The sequence below is a fragment of the Ascaphus truei genome, chromosome 3 (assembly GCF_040206685.1).
Source record: "Ascaphus truei isolate aAscTru1 chromosome 3, aAscTru1.hap1, whole genome shotgun sequence".
Taxonomy (NCBI): domain Eukaryota; kingdom Metazoa; phylum Chordata; class Amphibia; order Anura; family Ascaphidae; genus Ascaphus; species Ascaphus truei.
In genome coordinates, this window is record NC_134485.1 from 226,207,858 (window position 1) to 226,219,924 (window position 12,067).

The window sequence follows — 12,067 nt, forward strand, 5'->3', positions numbered from 1 at the left end:
CCAGCCCCCTCCCTCTCCCTCCCCCCCCCTCCCTCTCCCTCCCCCCCCCTCCCTCCCCCCCCTCCCTCTCCCTCCCCCCTTCCCTCTCCGTCCCAGCCCCCGGCAGCCGTGTGTTTTTTTTTCTTCCGGAGAGGTCAGAGCATGAGAGGGCGGGGCTTAGGCTTAGTACCGGGGAGAGAGGATGTGCTGATCTAAGGTAGGGGTGTGTGTGTGTGTGTGTAGGGGTGTGTGTGTGTGTGTGTGTGTGTGTGTGTGTGTGTGTGTGTGTGTGTGTGTGTGTGTGTGTGTGTGTGTGTGTGTGAAAAACGGGCTGGTGGGGGGTGGGTGTGAAAAACGGGCTGGTGGGGGGTGGGCTGCTGACATGTGAGGGGGGGTGGGCTGCTGACATGTGAGGGGGGGTGGGCTGCTGACATGTGAGGGGGGGTGGGCTGCTGACATGTGAGGGGGGGTGGGCTGCTGACATGTGAGGGGGGTGGGCTGTTGACATGTGAGGGGGGGTGGGCTGCTGACATGTGAGGGGGGGTGGGCTGCTGACATGTGAGTGGGGGGTGGGCTGCTGACATGTGAGTGTGGGGTGGGCTGCTGACATGTGAGGGTGGGGTGGGCTGCTGACATGTGAGGGGGGGGTGGGCTGCTGACATGTGAGGGGGGTGGGCTGCTGATGTGAGGGGGGGTGGGCTGCTGACATGTGAGGGGGTGGGCTGCTGACATGTGAGGGGGGTGTGTGGGCTGCTGACATGTGAGGGGAGGGGTGGGCTGCTGACATGTGAGTGTATTGTGAGAGCTGAGTGCTGTGAGAGCTGTGTGCTGTGAGAGTGTGCTGTGAGCAGTGTGCTGTGAGCAGTGTGTGCAGTGAGAGTGTGTGCAGTGAGAGTGTGTGCAGTGAGAGTGTGTGCAGTGAGAGTGTGTGCAGTGAGTGTGTGTGCAGTGAGTGTCTGGTGTGTGCAGTGTGCAGTGGGAGTGTGTGCAGAGGGAGTGTGTGCAGTGGGAGTGGGAGTGTGTGCAGTGGAAGTGTGTGCAGTGGAAGTGTGTGCAGTGGAAGTGTGTGCAGTGGGAGTGTGTGCAGTGGGAGTGTGCGTGCAGTGGTAGTGGGAGTGTGCAGTGGTAGTGGGAGTGTGCAGTGGTAGTGGGAGTGTGCAGTGGGACTGTGTGCATGCAGTGGGACTGTGTGCGTGCAGTGGGAGTGTGTGCGTGCAGTGGGAGTGTGTGCGTGCAGTGGGAGTGTGTGCGTGCAGTGTAGAGTGTGTGCGTGCAGTGTAGAGTGTGTGCAGTGTAGTGTGTGCAGTGTAGAGTGTGTGCTGGGAGTGTGTGCAGTGAGTGCTGGGAGTGTGTGCAGTGTGCAGTGTGCTGTGAGCAGTGTGTGTGCAGTGTGTGCAGTGTGTGCAGTGAGAGTGTGTGCAGTGAGAGTGTGTGCAGTGAACAGTGTGTGCAGTGAACAGTGTGTGCAGTGTGTGCAGTGTGTGCAGTGTGTGCAGTGTGTGCAGTGTGTGCAGTGTGCAAATTTTTTTTTTTTTTAATTAAAAAAAAAAAAAAAAAACCCGGGCGCCACGGGAAAACCGCGTTATAACCGATTCGCGTTATAACGGGGTTTACCTGTAATATTCCATTTAGCCAGTTTGGTAAACTTAGACGGAACTGTTCCACAGATCTGGATTTTGTTGCACAGTGCAACTCCATGAAGACAAAGTTTCTTGAGAAGGGTTTCCGGGAAGCACTAGTAGATGAATGTTTCCAGAGGGCCACTTGTCTTGACAGAAATGAGTTCAATTCTAGAGAGAAACATCAATTACAAGCATCTAAGAAAAGAACATTCTCTCAAGACAAGACTGTCTTTTCAACTCAATATAGTCAGTACATAGAAAGGCTGAAAGTCATAAAACTATAAATTACGTTCAAATGTACCATACCTGCATGGCTCAAGGCCAATAGGCAACTTCAAATGCAATAGAGTAAGATGTATAACATGTTCCTTTATTGATACAAGTAAGAAATTCAAATCATATTCCAATGGTGAAACCTTTCTAGTTAAGGGTTTCATTAATTGTCAGACTACATTTGTAGTATAAAAAGATTACCTGGACACTCTCTAAGTAGAACAATAAAGTAATAAAATTATTACCACACACAGGAGACCCTATATAAATCACAAATCACGTGCACGCCTCAGAGGTCCACTGTCCTCTGCTCAAACCCTATAGGGGGCTTGTTGCAGGGTACATGCAACCACACACGCGGGTTCTCTTGATAAGGCTTATTTATTGAGCCTTAAAAACATACAGCACACAAAAACAAAATAGCTTCTCTTCAGCATACAAAAACAAAATAGCTTCTCTTCAGCAGACAAAAACAAAATAGCTTCTCTTCAGCATAGAAAACAAAGCAGCTTCTCTTCAGCATGCAGGACACAGAGTTATCACACATGTACTTTGAAAAACAGACCTTATAGCAGTAATCTCTTCAGTATATCAGTCCTGTCTCCTGACCAGCTAGCTTGCATGTGTGTACAGCCTGGGGGTTTTAAAACACCTTGATTATGCAGCTGGGGTCAGACTAATTAAGCAGCCCTTCTCAACTGAAACTTAACCTCGTCACTGCTGCACTGCAAGCCTAAACATAGGTTTGCCAGGTATATGGCTGCTGACGTTCATTCACCCTGTCACAGGGCTGTAAGAGACATGTTCAGAGGCACGCAATGGAGACCGTTTAAAGTGAAACCTAAATGAGGCTTTATTACGCCTGTCGCTTTAAACACAGCAAACATGTGAAAATCCGTAAACAAAATCTGCTCCACTTTGGAGTATATTTACACTTGCAGTCCAGCCCTTTTTAACTGCGTGGTTAGCCCAGCGATTCACCAGCCCAAATCATAGAGACATTTATATATAGATATAAATAACAGTCTTATAAGAAAAGTCTTATCTGTCTCTTGTAGCTGTAGGGGAAGGCTTCTCTGTCTCCTGGTGTCCGCACCCTTGTGTGCTAAGGTAATGCCAGGATCCAGCATTAGAAGTATTGTCCCCTGTGTCTTGCTGGCAGCGTGCAGTCTCTCTTCCGCTCAAGACATCTGTTTGTTCCACAGGTCAGCCCAGTTGTGGACTAGGGAACTCTCTGTCTTTCTGCTTCCTGGGTCAGCTCAGCTCACATGTGAGCTCAGGAAGAATCTCCTTTCCTGTCTCAGAGGCAGGCTTTTCTGACACCTGTAATCAGCCAGGTGGTGTTGGTTAATTGTCTACCAGCAGTTAACCACCACACTGCTGGATTAGATGCACATTTATGAACAGGGATAAGTCCCCTGTTACAGGGGCTTTTCCTCGTCTTCAAACGATTAACCAAGAAAACAAAGAGCAAGGGGAGCGCGAATGAATAAAACCAGAAATAATAACCATCAGTAGAAAGGTAGACTGGTTAGTAGTATAGCCAGACTTACCTAGCACCAAGTTCGTGCACAAGGGTCCTAGCTGAACCGCAGTCAATGCACTGAAAGTAGTGCAATAAAGCAAGGGATGGGTTAAACAAAACAATAAAGATATATATATGTACATATATATATGTACGCGGACCGAAACGTATATATATATATATATATATATAGGCAATACGATACCGTGTGGTGACGAATATCAGAGGCAGCACTCCAAATGGTAGTCAAAAGAATATATTGTATTAACAAGACATCATTCCAACGTTTCGGTCCGCGTACTAGACCTTTATCAAGGTGATGTGATTACAGAGTGAATTGGAACACATATAAATAACCTCAAAAAAACCCATGACACACAGGTGCAACACATAATAATGATTAGACAATACATAGCATACATAATGTTAGACTTTCTCATACCTTTGATCCACCCAGCATTGCCTGAAATGCAGGGATCCACCCGTGTGGTGAAACGCATTCTTCAGAATGCGCAAAAGACATACCCCTGATGAAGTCTTTTTCAAGATGATATGTGTAGGGTGGAGGCTGGAATAGCATTTCCTTAGGGTCTCCCTGACTCTCTGAGTTCTTAGCTCTATCTGGCAATATTGGTTTAATATTAGCTGGACAGTGTATGCCGATTCCTCCCGTCAACGGATACAACAACGCGCTGACGTCATACTCGCAATTCCGCGAGACTGGAGGGATAGCCAGGACAACACTGGAGGCAGCTGCAGACACATCTGAGCCTGTGCGGAGTCTCGGCTTTCCACGTGGAGCCAGAACCAACTAGCCGCCATACAGATCAGCAGTGAGGAGAGGATCTTGATATCCTACATGCCTGTTTTATCTGCTACTTTGTAAGTAGCCTTTTGTCTTTTGTGCATTCTGAAGAATACAAGCATACTTAACCATATTTTGCTTCTTTTTTATTATTTCAGATTCATCTTCATTGGTTTCGTCCATATGCTATTAATTCTTCCCTGATACTTTGCAACAGTTTTCACTTATCACTATTTGCGCCTGTGTTTTTTCTTTCCATTCTCTATTTCCATTACTATTGTGTATAGTATTAACACATTGGCAGCATTTAATGGTACATTGTCTGATTATAGTGTTTTAATTGCGCACTTAGTTATTCTATATATATATTAATACTCACACGGGCCTGTGTGAGCACATGTACATCAGGATTTTCTTTAGCTCCTGGTGATGGACCGGTATGAACACCACTTGTCCACTCCTAGGATTCCTTGGTGTGCTTCGATAGCCCCTGGTGTGACAGATTAATCCTCTCCTTGCCAAGATTGAAGGTGTCGTCACTTTCTCGAATTGTCTGTCACTCTTCCGGTGTCAGACCCAGTTCGTCCCGTGTTGTGTGATAAATAAAAAGAGTATTAGTATCTGATACAGATACACAGTTTAGGAAGAAGAAATGCCTTGGGATCAGAGTGCAGATCAGCTAGAGTAATAGCTGAACTCCCTCACCACCTGAGGGCTGCACAAGGGTTCAACTAGAATCACAATTAATGCAGCTCACAAGGTGTATCCTGGGTATAAGAACGGGTTGGGAAGGGAAATATATAAATAATACAAATACTTACATGGGCCCATGTGAGTACAGGCACATTAAATGCTCTTAAAGACTGGTAGAGATGCAATCCTGGTTCTCAGAAGTAAAATGGTTCCATCCTTTACTGTTATCACAAGGAGCTCTCCCTCGTTGATTAATGATATACAGGGTGACTTGTGCTGATAAAAAGTCACAATTTAATAAACATATTCAGTGATAAAATAAAACAAAAAACCTGCTGCAGACCGTAACAATGTCCGTGATGTCCGTCCCTGTCCAGGCGCACGCTTCTTCTGCGTCCGGATGGTGTCTGACACGCAAAGACTGGAACGCACCACCGAACAGCTCTTCCTATCTACGGTGTCCACAGAGGTCCAAAAAGGGTATCACACTGTCTCATCATACCCCTCCTCAGTTTGGTAGAGTGTCAGCTTTTATACCCGGGGGAAGGGCTTGTAACTCCACCCCATAACAGGGCAGGTCTAGGTACTGACATGCATCACACCATATACATGTGACCCAGTCAGTACCCTCCCCAGGTATGACACTCTAACTGCCGGTTAAGGCCTGCCCCTGGATAAGCAACATACAGATGCAGCGGCCGTTATTCGAACAATTCTGTAAATGGATTTAAAGATCTCCCAGTGATCCTCACAAGTTTTGCCGGGGAAGACTATAATGGCCCATTGGATTAACACAGCAGGGGTCCCTGCTCTGTGAGTCCTACCGTGGTCTGCCTTTCTGTAATAGACGCGCAGTAAGAGATAGGCTGAATCACATGACATCATGCGGTGCCATGTTGCGTGACGTCATGGCTTCCCGTTGCCATAGCAATGCGGCGTCAAATGACGCCACACAGCCATTTTTTCAGGACCTACAGGGGAAATAGTACAATTTGCAGGGGAGAAGACAGAGATCGTTTCATAACGCTGCCGGACCCCGCCACAGGTAAGAGTCGTGAGGAATGGGGGGGGGGGTGAGAGAGTCTTTTTGGGGTGGGCGCGAGCGTGTTTTTCCCTAGTTTGTCAGGACCTATATGTATATATATAGCTGTGGGAGAGGAGCCTTTAAGAAAAGGAAAGGCAGCCATATTATATTAGATCTGTGCGGACCTGAGCACAGCAAGTTAGTTTGAGGTCTGCAGAGAGAGTTCACGTGGTGGCAGGAGCCGAGAGCTACAGTTCCAGAGTGGAAAAGAGATCAAGCGCCTCTCGAGGGGATCCTGAATGGCTATAAAGACACAATGGTACTGGAGCACCATTTTGAAGAACAGGCCTGCAACAGGTTCAATATAACATGAGCTCCCACGGTGTGCCTGCACCTTCATAAGCCAACATACCCTGGATTGGGTGGCTACTACACCACTTGACATTGACTTACACCTATGCAGCACTATTTGGCGATTGTGTTTTATACAGTATGTGTACAGTGTGTAGTGATCCTCTGCTGAGGATCACAAGGTGCCCAAGTCTAATAATTGTATAGTAAATTAAGTAAATTACCCATACTGTGTTTGTATTATTCCTGCCATCTGGCCCAGTAAGTAATGTGTGGCCCAGTAAGTAACAAGGGTCAGGCCCCAGCTTCAGTGGTAGTTGTAAAATCATTGTTTATCTCAGTTTCTTTTTTAGGCAGAAGGACTATTGCAAAATGTATCTTCTCTTAGTTTCTTGATATTGCTAGTAATGTACATTAGATATACTGTATATATACATGTTGCTTATCTTCTTTTAGGGTCTTTCAGAATAAATTACCATGGAAGGCTACCCATCACCATTGTGCCAAGCAGCGGAATAGTGGAGCCTAAAACAATGCAGTCTATTAAAGTGGATCTGTGCACTGACAAGCCTAGAATAATTGAAGAAATAGCAACGTAAGTGACATGCAAGGCACAATTGTAGCTGCAAAATTGCTTTTACTTACTTTTTTTTATAGAGTTAATATTTCAGTTCTAGAATCAGTATGTTGTAATCCACAGAAGGGGTTATTTTCATTCAAATGTGATCGTGCCAATCGGAATTTACATGCGATAGTCCACAATAGGCACAATCGAAGTTTACTAACCGCCAGAGTCTTCTAAAGCAGGGGTGCGTAAACTTTTTTTGCTGTGACCCCCTGCCTGCTCACCTCCATTGCTGATCCCCCCCATACCTCACGCAGCATCAAATTATGTCACGTGAAGCCGCGTTGCCATGGTCTCGCGTCCTGAAGCCGGCTGAATCTTGGTAAGTAGATGTTGCAGAGGCCTCACGCGGTCCGCCAGGCATGTAATTTAAATGCCTTCGGGAAGAGCGTGGGACCTCTACAACCGCTCACGCCCCCCCCAAAAAAAAATCCCCCACAGTTTCCGCAGCGCTGTTCTAAAGTATGCATGGGTTACCAGCAGAATTAATTTTTGTTGCTTGACGGGAGAGCAATCACATATATTAGGGTTTTGTAGGTGAAATTCTAATTTCCATTATTTAATTCTTGTTACAAATAGTAGTAATCCAAATGTTTGGGGAGCGCAGTTGTATATGATATAGAAAATATACAAAATAAAGTGCAATATGTATGAACAATCTTGTGATTTTTCAGTCTCTGTATCCTATGAGATGTGTACTCACAAATTACTCATTCTTTGTAAGCATGTTCATATCAGTGGCAGTTAGATGAACTTGAGATGGTCTGTATCAGGTGTTCTTTTGAGCCTCTCAGGTCTGATCGCCCCAGCGGTTAAAGTAAAGGACCCAACATAGTGTGTACTTGTATAAAATATATTTATCTGATAAAAATGATTGAAATGCACTCTTATGATGTCAAAGACAAATTGGCATATGAATAATATCTGGTGCACAGCCAATCGAGGTCTCTTGGCGTTCTCTCTGCCTCCCTCTGCTCTACTCGGTCTCGCGTCCCGCAATTCCGGTTTGACTCTCCCGGCTGGATCTGGAGCGGGCGGTTAGGTAGGTAGCGCTGCTTTCTGCGTCCTCCTTCAATCAGGATAGTGCCACTCTACTACGCGTTTCACCGGAACCTCCGGTTTCCTCAGGAGTGGTGTTCATACGTCTTGGCAATTGTTAAATACCCCATCTCCTCCTTTGATTGGCTATAACTAGCTCAAGACATGTGTAAGCAATTAAAGTTGATTACTATGTGACCAATCATCTCAGACAAAAAGTAGCTTCTTATCTGGTTACTCAAAATGAGCATATACTGTATTGTTGCTACAGATTTAAAAACACAAATTACAATATATTAACCCTCTATGCACACATGCAATAGAGGTCCAAAAATCCTGTCTTTTTACAAATAGTAAATACTACGGGATGTATTGCCCTAATGAACTAAATTGACGGTAAAGGACAAACATGCAGTATTATATTAGTTAGTATTTTTGCTGTATGTCTACAATACAGTAGCAAGATCCAGGAATAGATAGAGGTTTTTATGCAATTATTCTGTCCTCCATAGTACAAAATATAGCAACAGCGCCAAGGTCCTTTTCTTCTAAATATAAGTGCTGGAGATGCTGAAACATTCATGACATACTGTAGCACTTGCAGTATTAGCAACCTAGCTACCAATACTAACACTTGACTTACTGAATATGAGACCTAACAAGGTGGACATGCCCAGAGCCGCAGACAGACTTCCCGGGGCCCAGGGCTAGCGTTTTCACTCCCCCCCTTGTGAGGCACCCCATAAATCACATCCCCATCTCTCCACTCCCTCACATTCCTTCCATCCCTCACTCCTCTCTTCCATACTTCTCTCCTCCTCATGGCCCCACCAATCTCTTCCCCTCACCTTTCTGTCTCCCCACACCCCCCACCTGTCTCTCACCCCCTCACCTCTCCGATCACCTGTCTCTCCTCCTTCCCTCTCTGTCCCCACCTCTCTCTCTCCCCCTCACTCCCCCACCTCTTCCCCTCATGCCCCCACCTCCCCCCTCAATCCCCACCTCTCTCTCCCCCTCACACCCCTACCTCACTCTCCTCCTCATGCCCCCACCTCTCTCTCTCCCTCTCATGCCCCCACCTCTCTTTCTCTCCCCCCTCACACCACCACCTCTCTCTCCCCCTCAAACCTCCACCCATCACTCCCATGCCCCCACCTCTCCCATGCCCCCACCTCTCCCACGCCCCATCCCCCAGTACACATAACTCGCCCAATACACATAACCCAACTACTGGCGTACGGGGGTGGGGTTTACATTGGACAATGCGCTGCAGCAAGGGAAAGAGGCCCGCTCAAGGGAGGAGAGCTGTCTCCCTCTGGCCAGGCCCTACTTCCAGCGGGCGGGACCCCACAGCCTCTGTGCCTGGGACAGTTGTCCTGGCTCTCACCCCTGTCAGTGGCCCTGGTCATGTCATGCAGTGTGTGTCCAGTAGGAGGAAGAGTTTGATAGTCTGTATCTTATATGGCATTTTCTTATGCAACCTGTCTACATTGCTTAAAAGTTCCTGTGAACATCACAAAGCTGACTCGTGCTGTTTATGTTCTTTTATTTGAATTTCATTTCTACCAGACTTTTTTTTTATTTTTTTATAACTAATATTGGTTTTTGCATGTCCCCTTTTAGTCCTCTTGAGAGTTTAAAGGGCCTGTGTTGCACAGTGATACAATACATGTCATGCCCTTGCAGCGCTGAAGGTTGAGAGAGTATTCTTTTGTCTATGATATTATATCACTTATATTACTTTTGTACCTCAGGGTTAAATTGCAAGGTTGTGATGAGATATTCTTGCGGATCAAAGGAAATGTTGTCAATCAAGTTTTGGAATTATTGGATACATCTGATAAAACATTGAAGTGCATCCAATTTGGATCTGTCTATTTTGGAACATCAAAGACTCAGCAAGCAATTATTTACAACGATAGCCCTGAGTCAATGAACTGGGTTGCTGTCCTCGAGGATAATGCACTTGGCGAAGAAATGGTAAGAAAACAGTGTTAATGTTTCTTCAACTGCTTACCAATTTGAATCAGAGAAGAGAGCTACTTAGAAATGCAGCCACTAGTCATTTCACCTATATAATTATATTTTTGCATACTTCCATTCTTCATATACCAATTTTGTGTGTCAGCTAGATTTTGGTGATGTTATCTGAGTGTTATGAAGAGGCCTGTAGGCTGTGAAGTGTCCTTTTAAGAGCTGGAGAAAAGATTAGCCATTAACAACGTCTCCAACACAGAATTGTTCAATCATCGTAATAATCATCATTTTAATTAATCAACATTCATATTTGAAGGTCATATATTTTGAGGTGGAAGTGTACCAATGCTCCTTTTTTTTGTTTAGAAGCTTAAAAATTTACAAAGTTTCAAAATGGCACGCCTTGTTTAGGAAGTATAATCCCTGTGTTGTTTTATGAAAACTGACTACATCCTATATCTAAAGTTAATATATATATTTAGGAAATGTACTGCCTTACTGGAATTTCCATTCAGTAAAGTTTAACCATTTTCTTCTTGTATGGGATAATGGGTATGGTGCTGAATTGCTTTCTTGGTAAAACTACATAGTTTCCTCTGGTGTACAGGGCACAGATCTAAAGAAAAGTACAGATGCTGTTTTGCAAAGCATGTACTACAGAAGTAAACCAAGAGAGGCCGATGTTGCAAGCTTGATTTCCTGTTTTCCTAATGAAGGCATTCTGCATCCTTTCCAGAAAACCGCAATCACTATATGCTTCAGTCCAAAGTGAGTAAGATATCATACATGTGTGATTTATAAACCACATATTAATTAATATTATACGATTTCCTCACCATGTCAAAAGTTAGAAAAGAGCGTATTGACATCCATAGGTGAACCCAGTTCTACCATGTAGGAGTAGTCTCACTTTTTGCCTTTCCCTTTTCTTCTTTGATTCAGATTATATATTTCGCTGTGGATTCACCAAATGGCTATTTTGGAGAAATGTTAATAATTTTAGAGTCTCTTAAAAATTGCAACCATCAAGAGTTTTCTGAAAACTTCTTCAGTAACGTTTTTTTCTCAATTATCATGTAATGAGAAAAGTATCCAAATTAGACATTCCACCCTCTTCACAATGTGGGAGCAAGGAAAATGTACATTTTTAGCAACTTTATAAATGTAAGAAGAAAAAAAATGAAAAGTTTGCTGTGGCTCATTCTTAATGCTTTCTAAACCCTCCGTCATAATGAACTTTCAGGGGTAGAATAAAATAAGGTTTTATATTCATAGTCTTGATAGTGAGGAAATGAGCAACTTCTACTACCATAATGCTGCATTTTTATTTAAGTAATAATCCCTGAAAAACAGGGCATTACTGGCCAATAATGCCCTGGCTGGAAGAGTTGAAGGTCCGAGGCGAAGCCGAGGGACTTTAACCAAGCCAGGGCATTATTGGCCAGTAATGCCCTATTCTGAGGGGATTATTACTATTATAGGCTAAATGTAGGCTTATTTTATTTTTTACATTTTTCATAAAGATACATTTTTGTAGTCATTGATTTTTATCAGTGTATATACCTGTGTAGGAAAAATAAGTAAAGTAGAAGATGAGAGGGCTGAGGGGCGGTAGAGAGAGAGGTGTGGGGGGGAATGAGAGATGTAGGGGGGGAGAGAGGTGAAGGAGGGGGGGAAAGAGAGAGGTGAAGGAGGGGGGGAAAGAGAGAGGTGAAGGAGGGGGAAAAGAGAGATGTGAAGGAGGGGGGGAAAGAGAGAGGTGAAGGAGGGGGGAAGAGAGAAGTGGTGTGGGGGGAGAGATGTGAGGGGGGGGGGGAGAGATGTGAGGGGGGGGAGAGAGAGGTGAAGGGGGGTAAGATGGAGGTGACGGGGGAGAAGAGGGAGGTGAAGGGGGGAGAAGAGGGAGGTGAAGGGGGAGAAGAGGGAGGAAAAGGGTGGTGGGGGGGAAGAGGGAGGTGAGAGGTAGGGGAGATAGAGAGAGGTGAGGGGGGTGAAGATAGGTGAGGGGGGGAAGAGAGAGGGGGGGAGAGAGGGGGGGAGAGAGAGAGGTGAGGGGGGGGAGAGAGGTGAGGGGGGTTAGAGAGAGAGGTGAGGGGGGGGGAAAGAGAGGTGATAGGGGAAGAGAGAGAGGTGAGGGGGGAAGAGAGAGGTGAGG

The 12,067-nt window shown here is 45.4% G+C and overlaps 1 protein-coding gene across 5 annotated transcripts in view; it reads left to right on the plus strand.

Moving 5' to 3' along the window:
- CFAP47 (cilia and flagella associated protein 47) overlaps nt 1-12,067 on the plus strand; it is a 663,944-nt gene that overhangs the window by 41,194 nt on the left and 610,683 nt on the right. For all 5 annotated transcript variants that reach the window (XM_075590256.1, XM_075590258.1, XM_075590257.1 and 2 more), the window contains exons 5-7: nt 6,729-6,867; nt 9,690-9,915; nt 10,520-10,680. In XM_075590256.1, the coding sequence (XP_075446371.1) occupies nt 6,729-6,867; nt 9,690-9,915; nt 10,520-10,680 (526 nt within the window). The remainder of the gene's footprint in view (nt 1-6,728; nt 6,868-9,689; nt 9,916-10,519; nt 10,681-12,067) is intronic.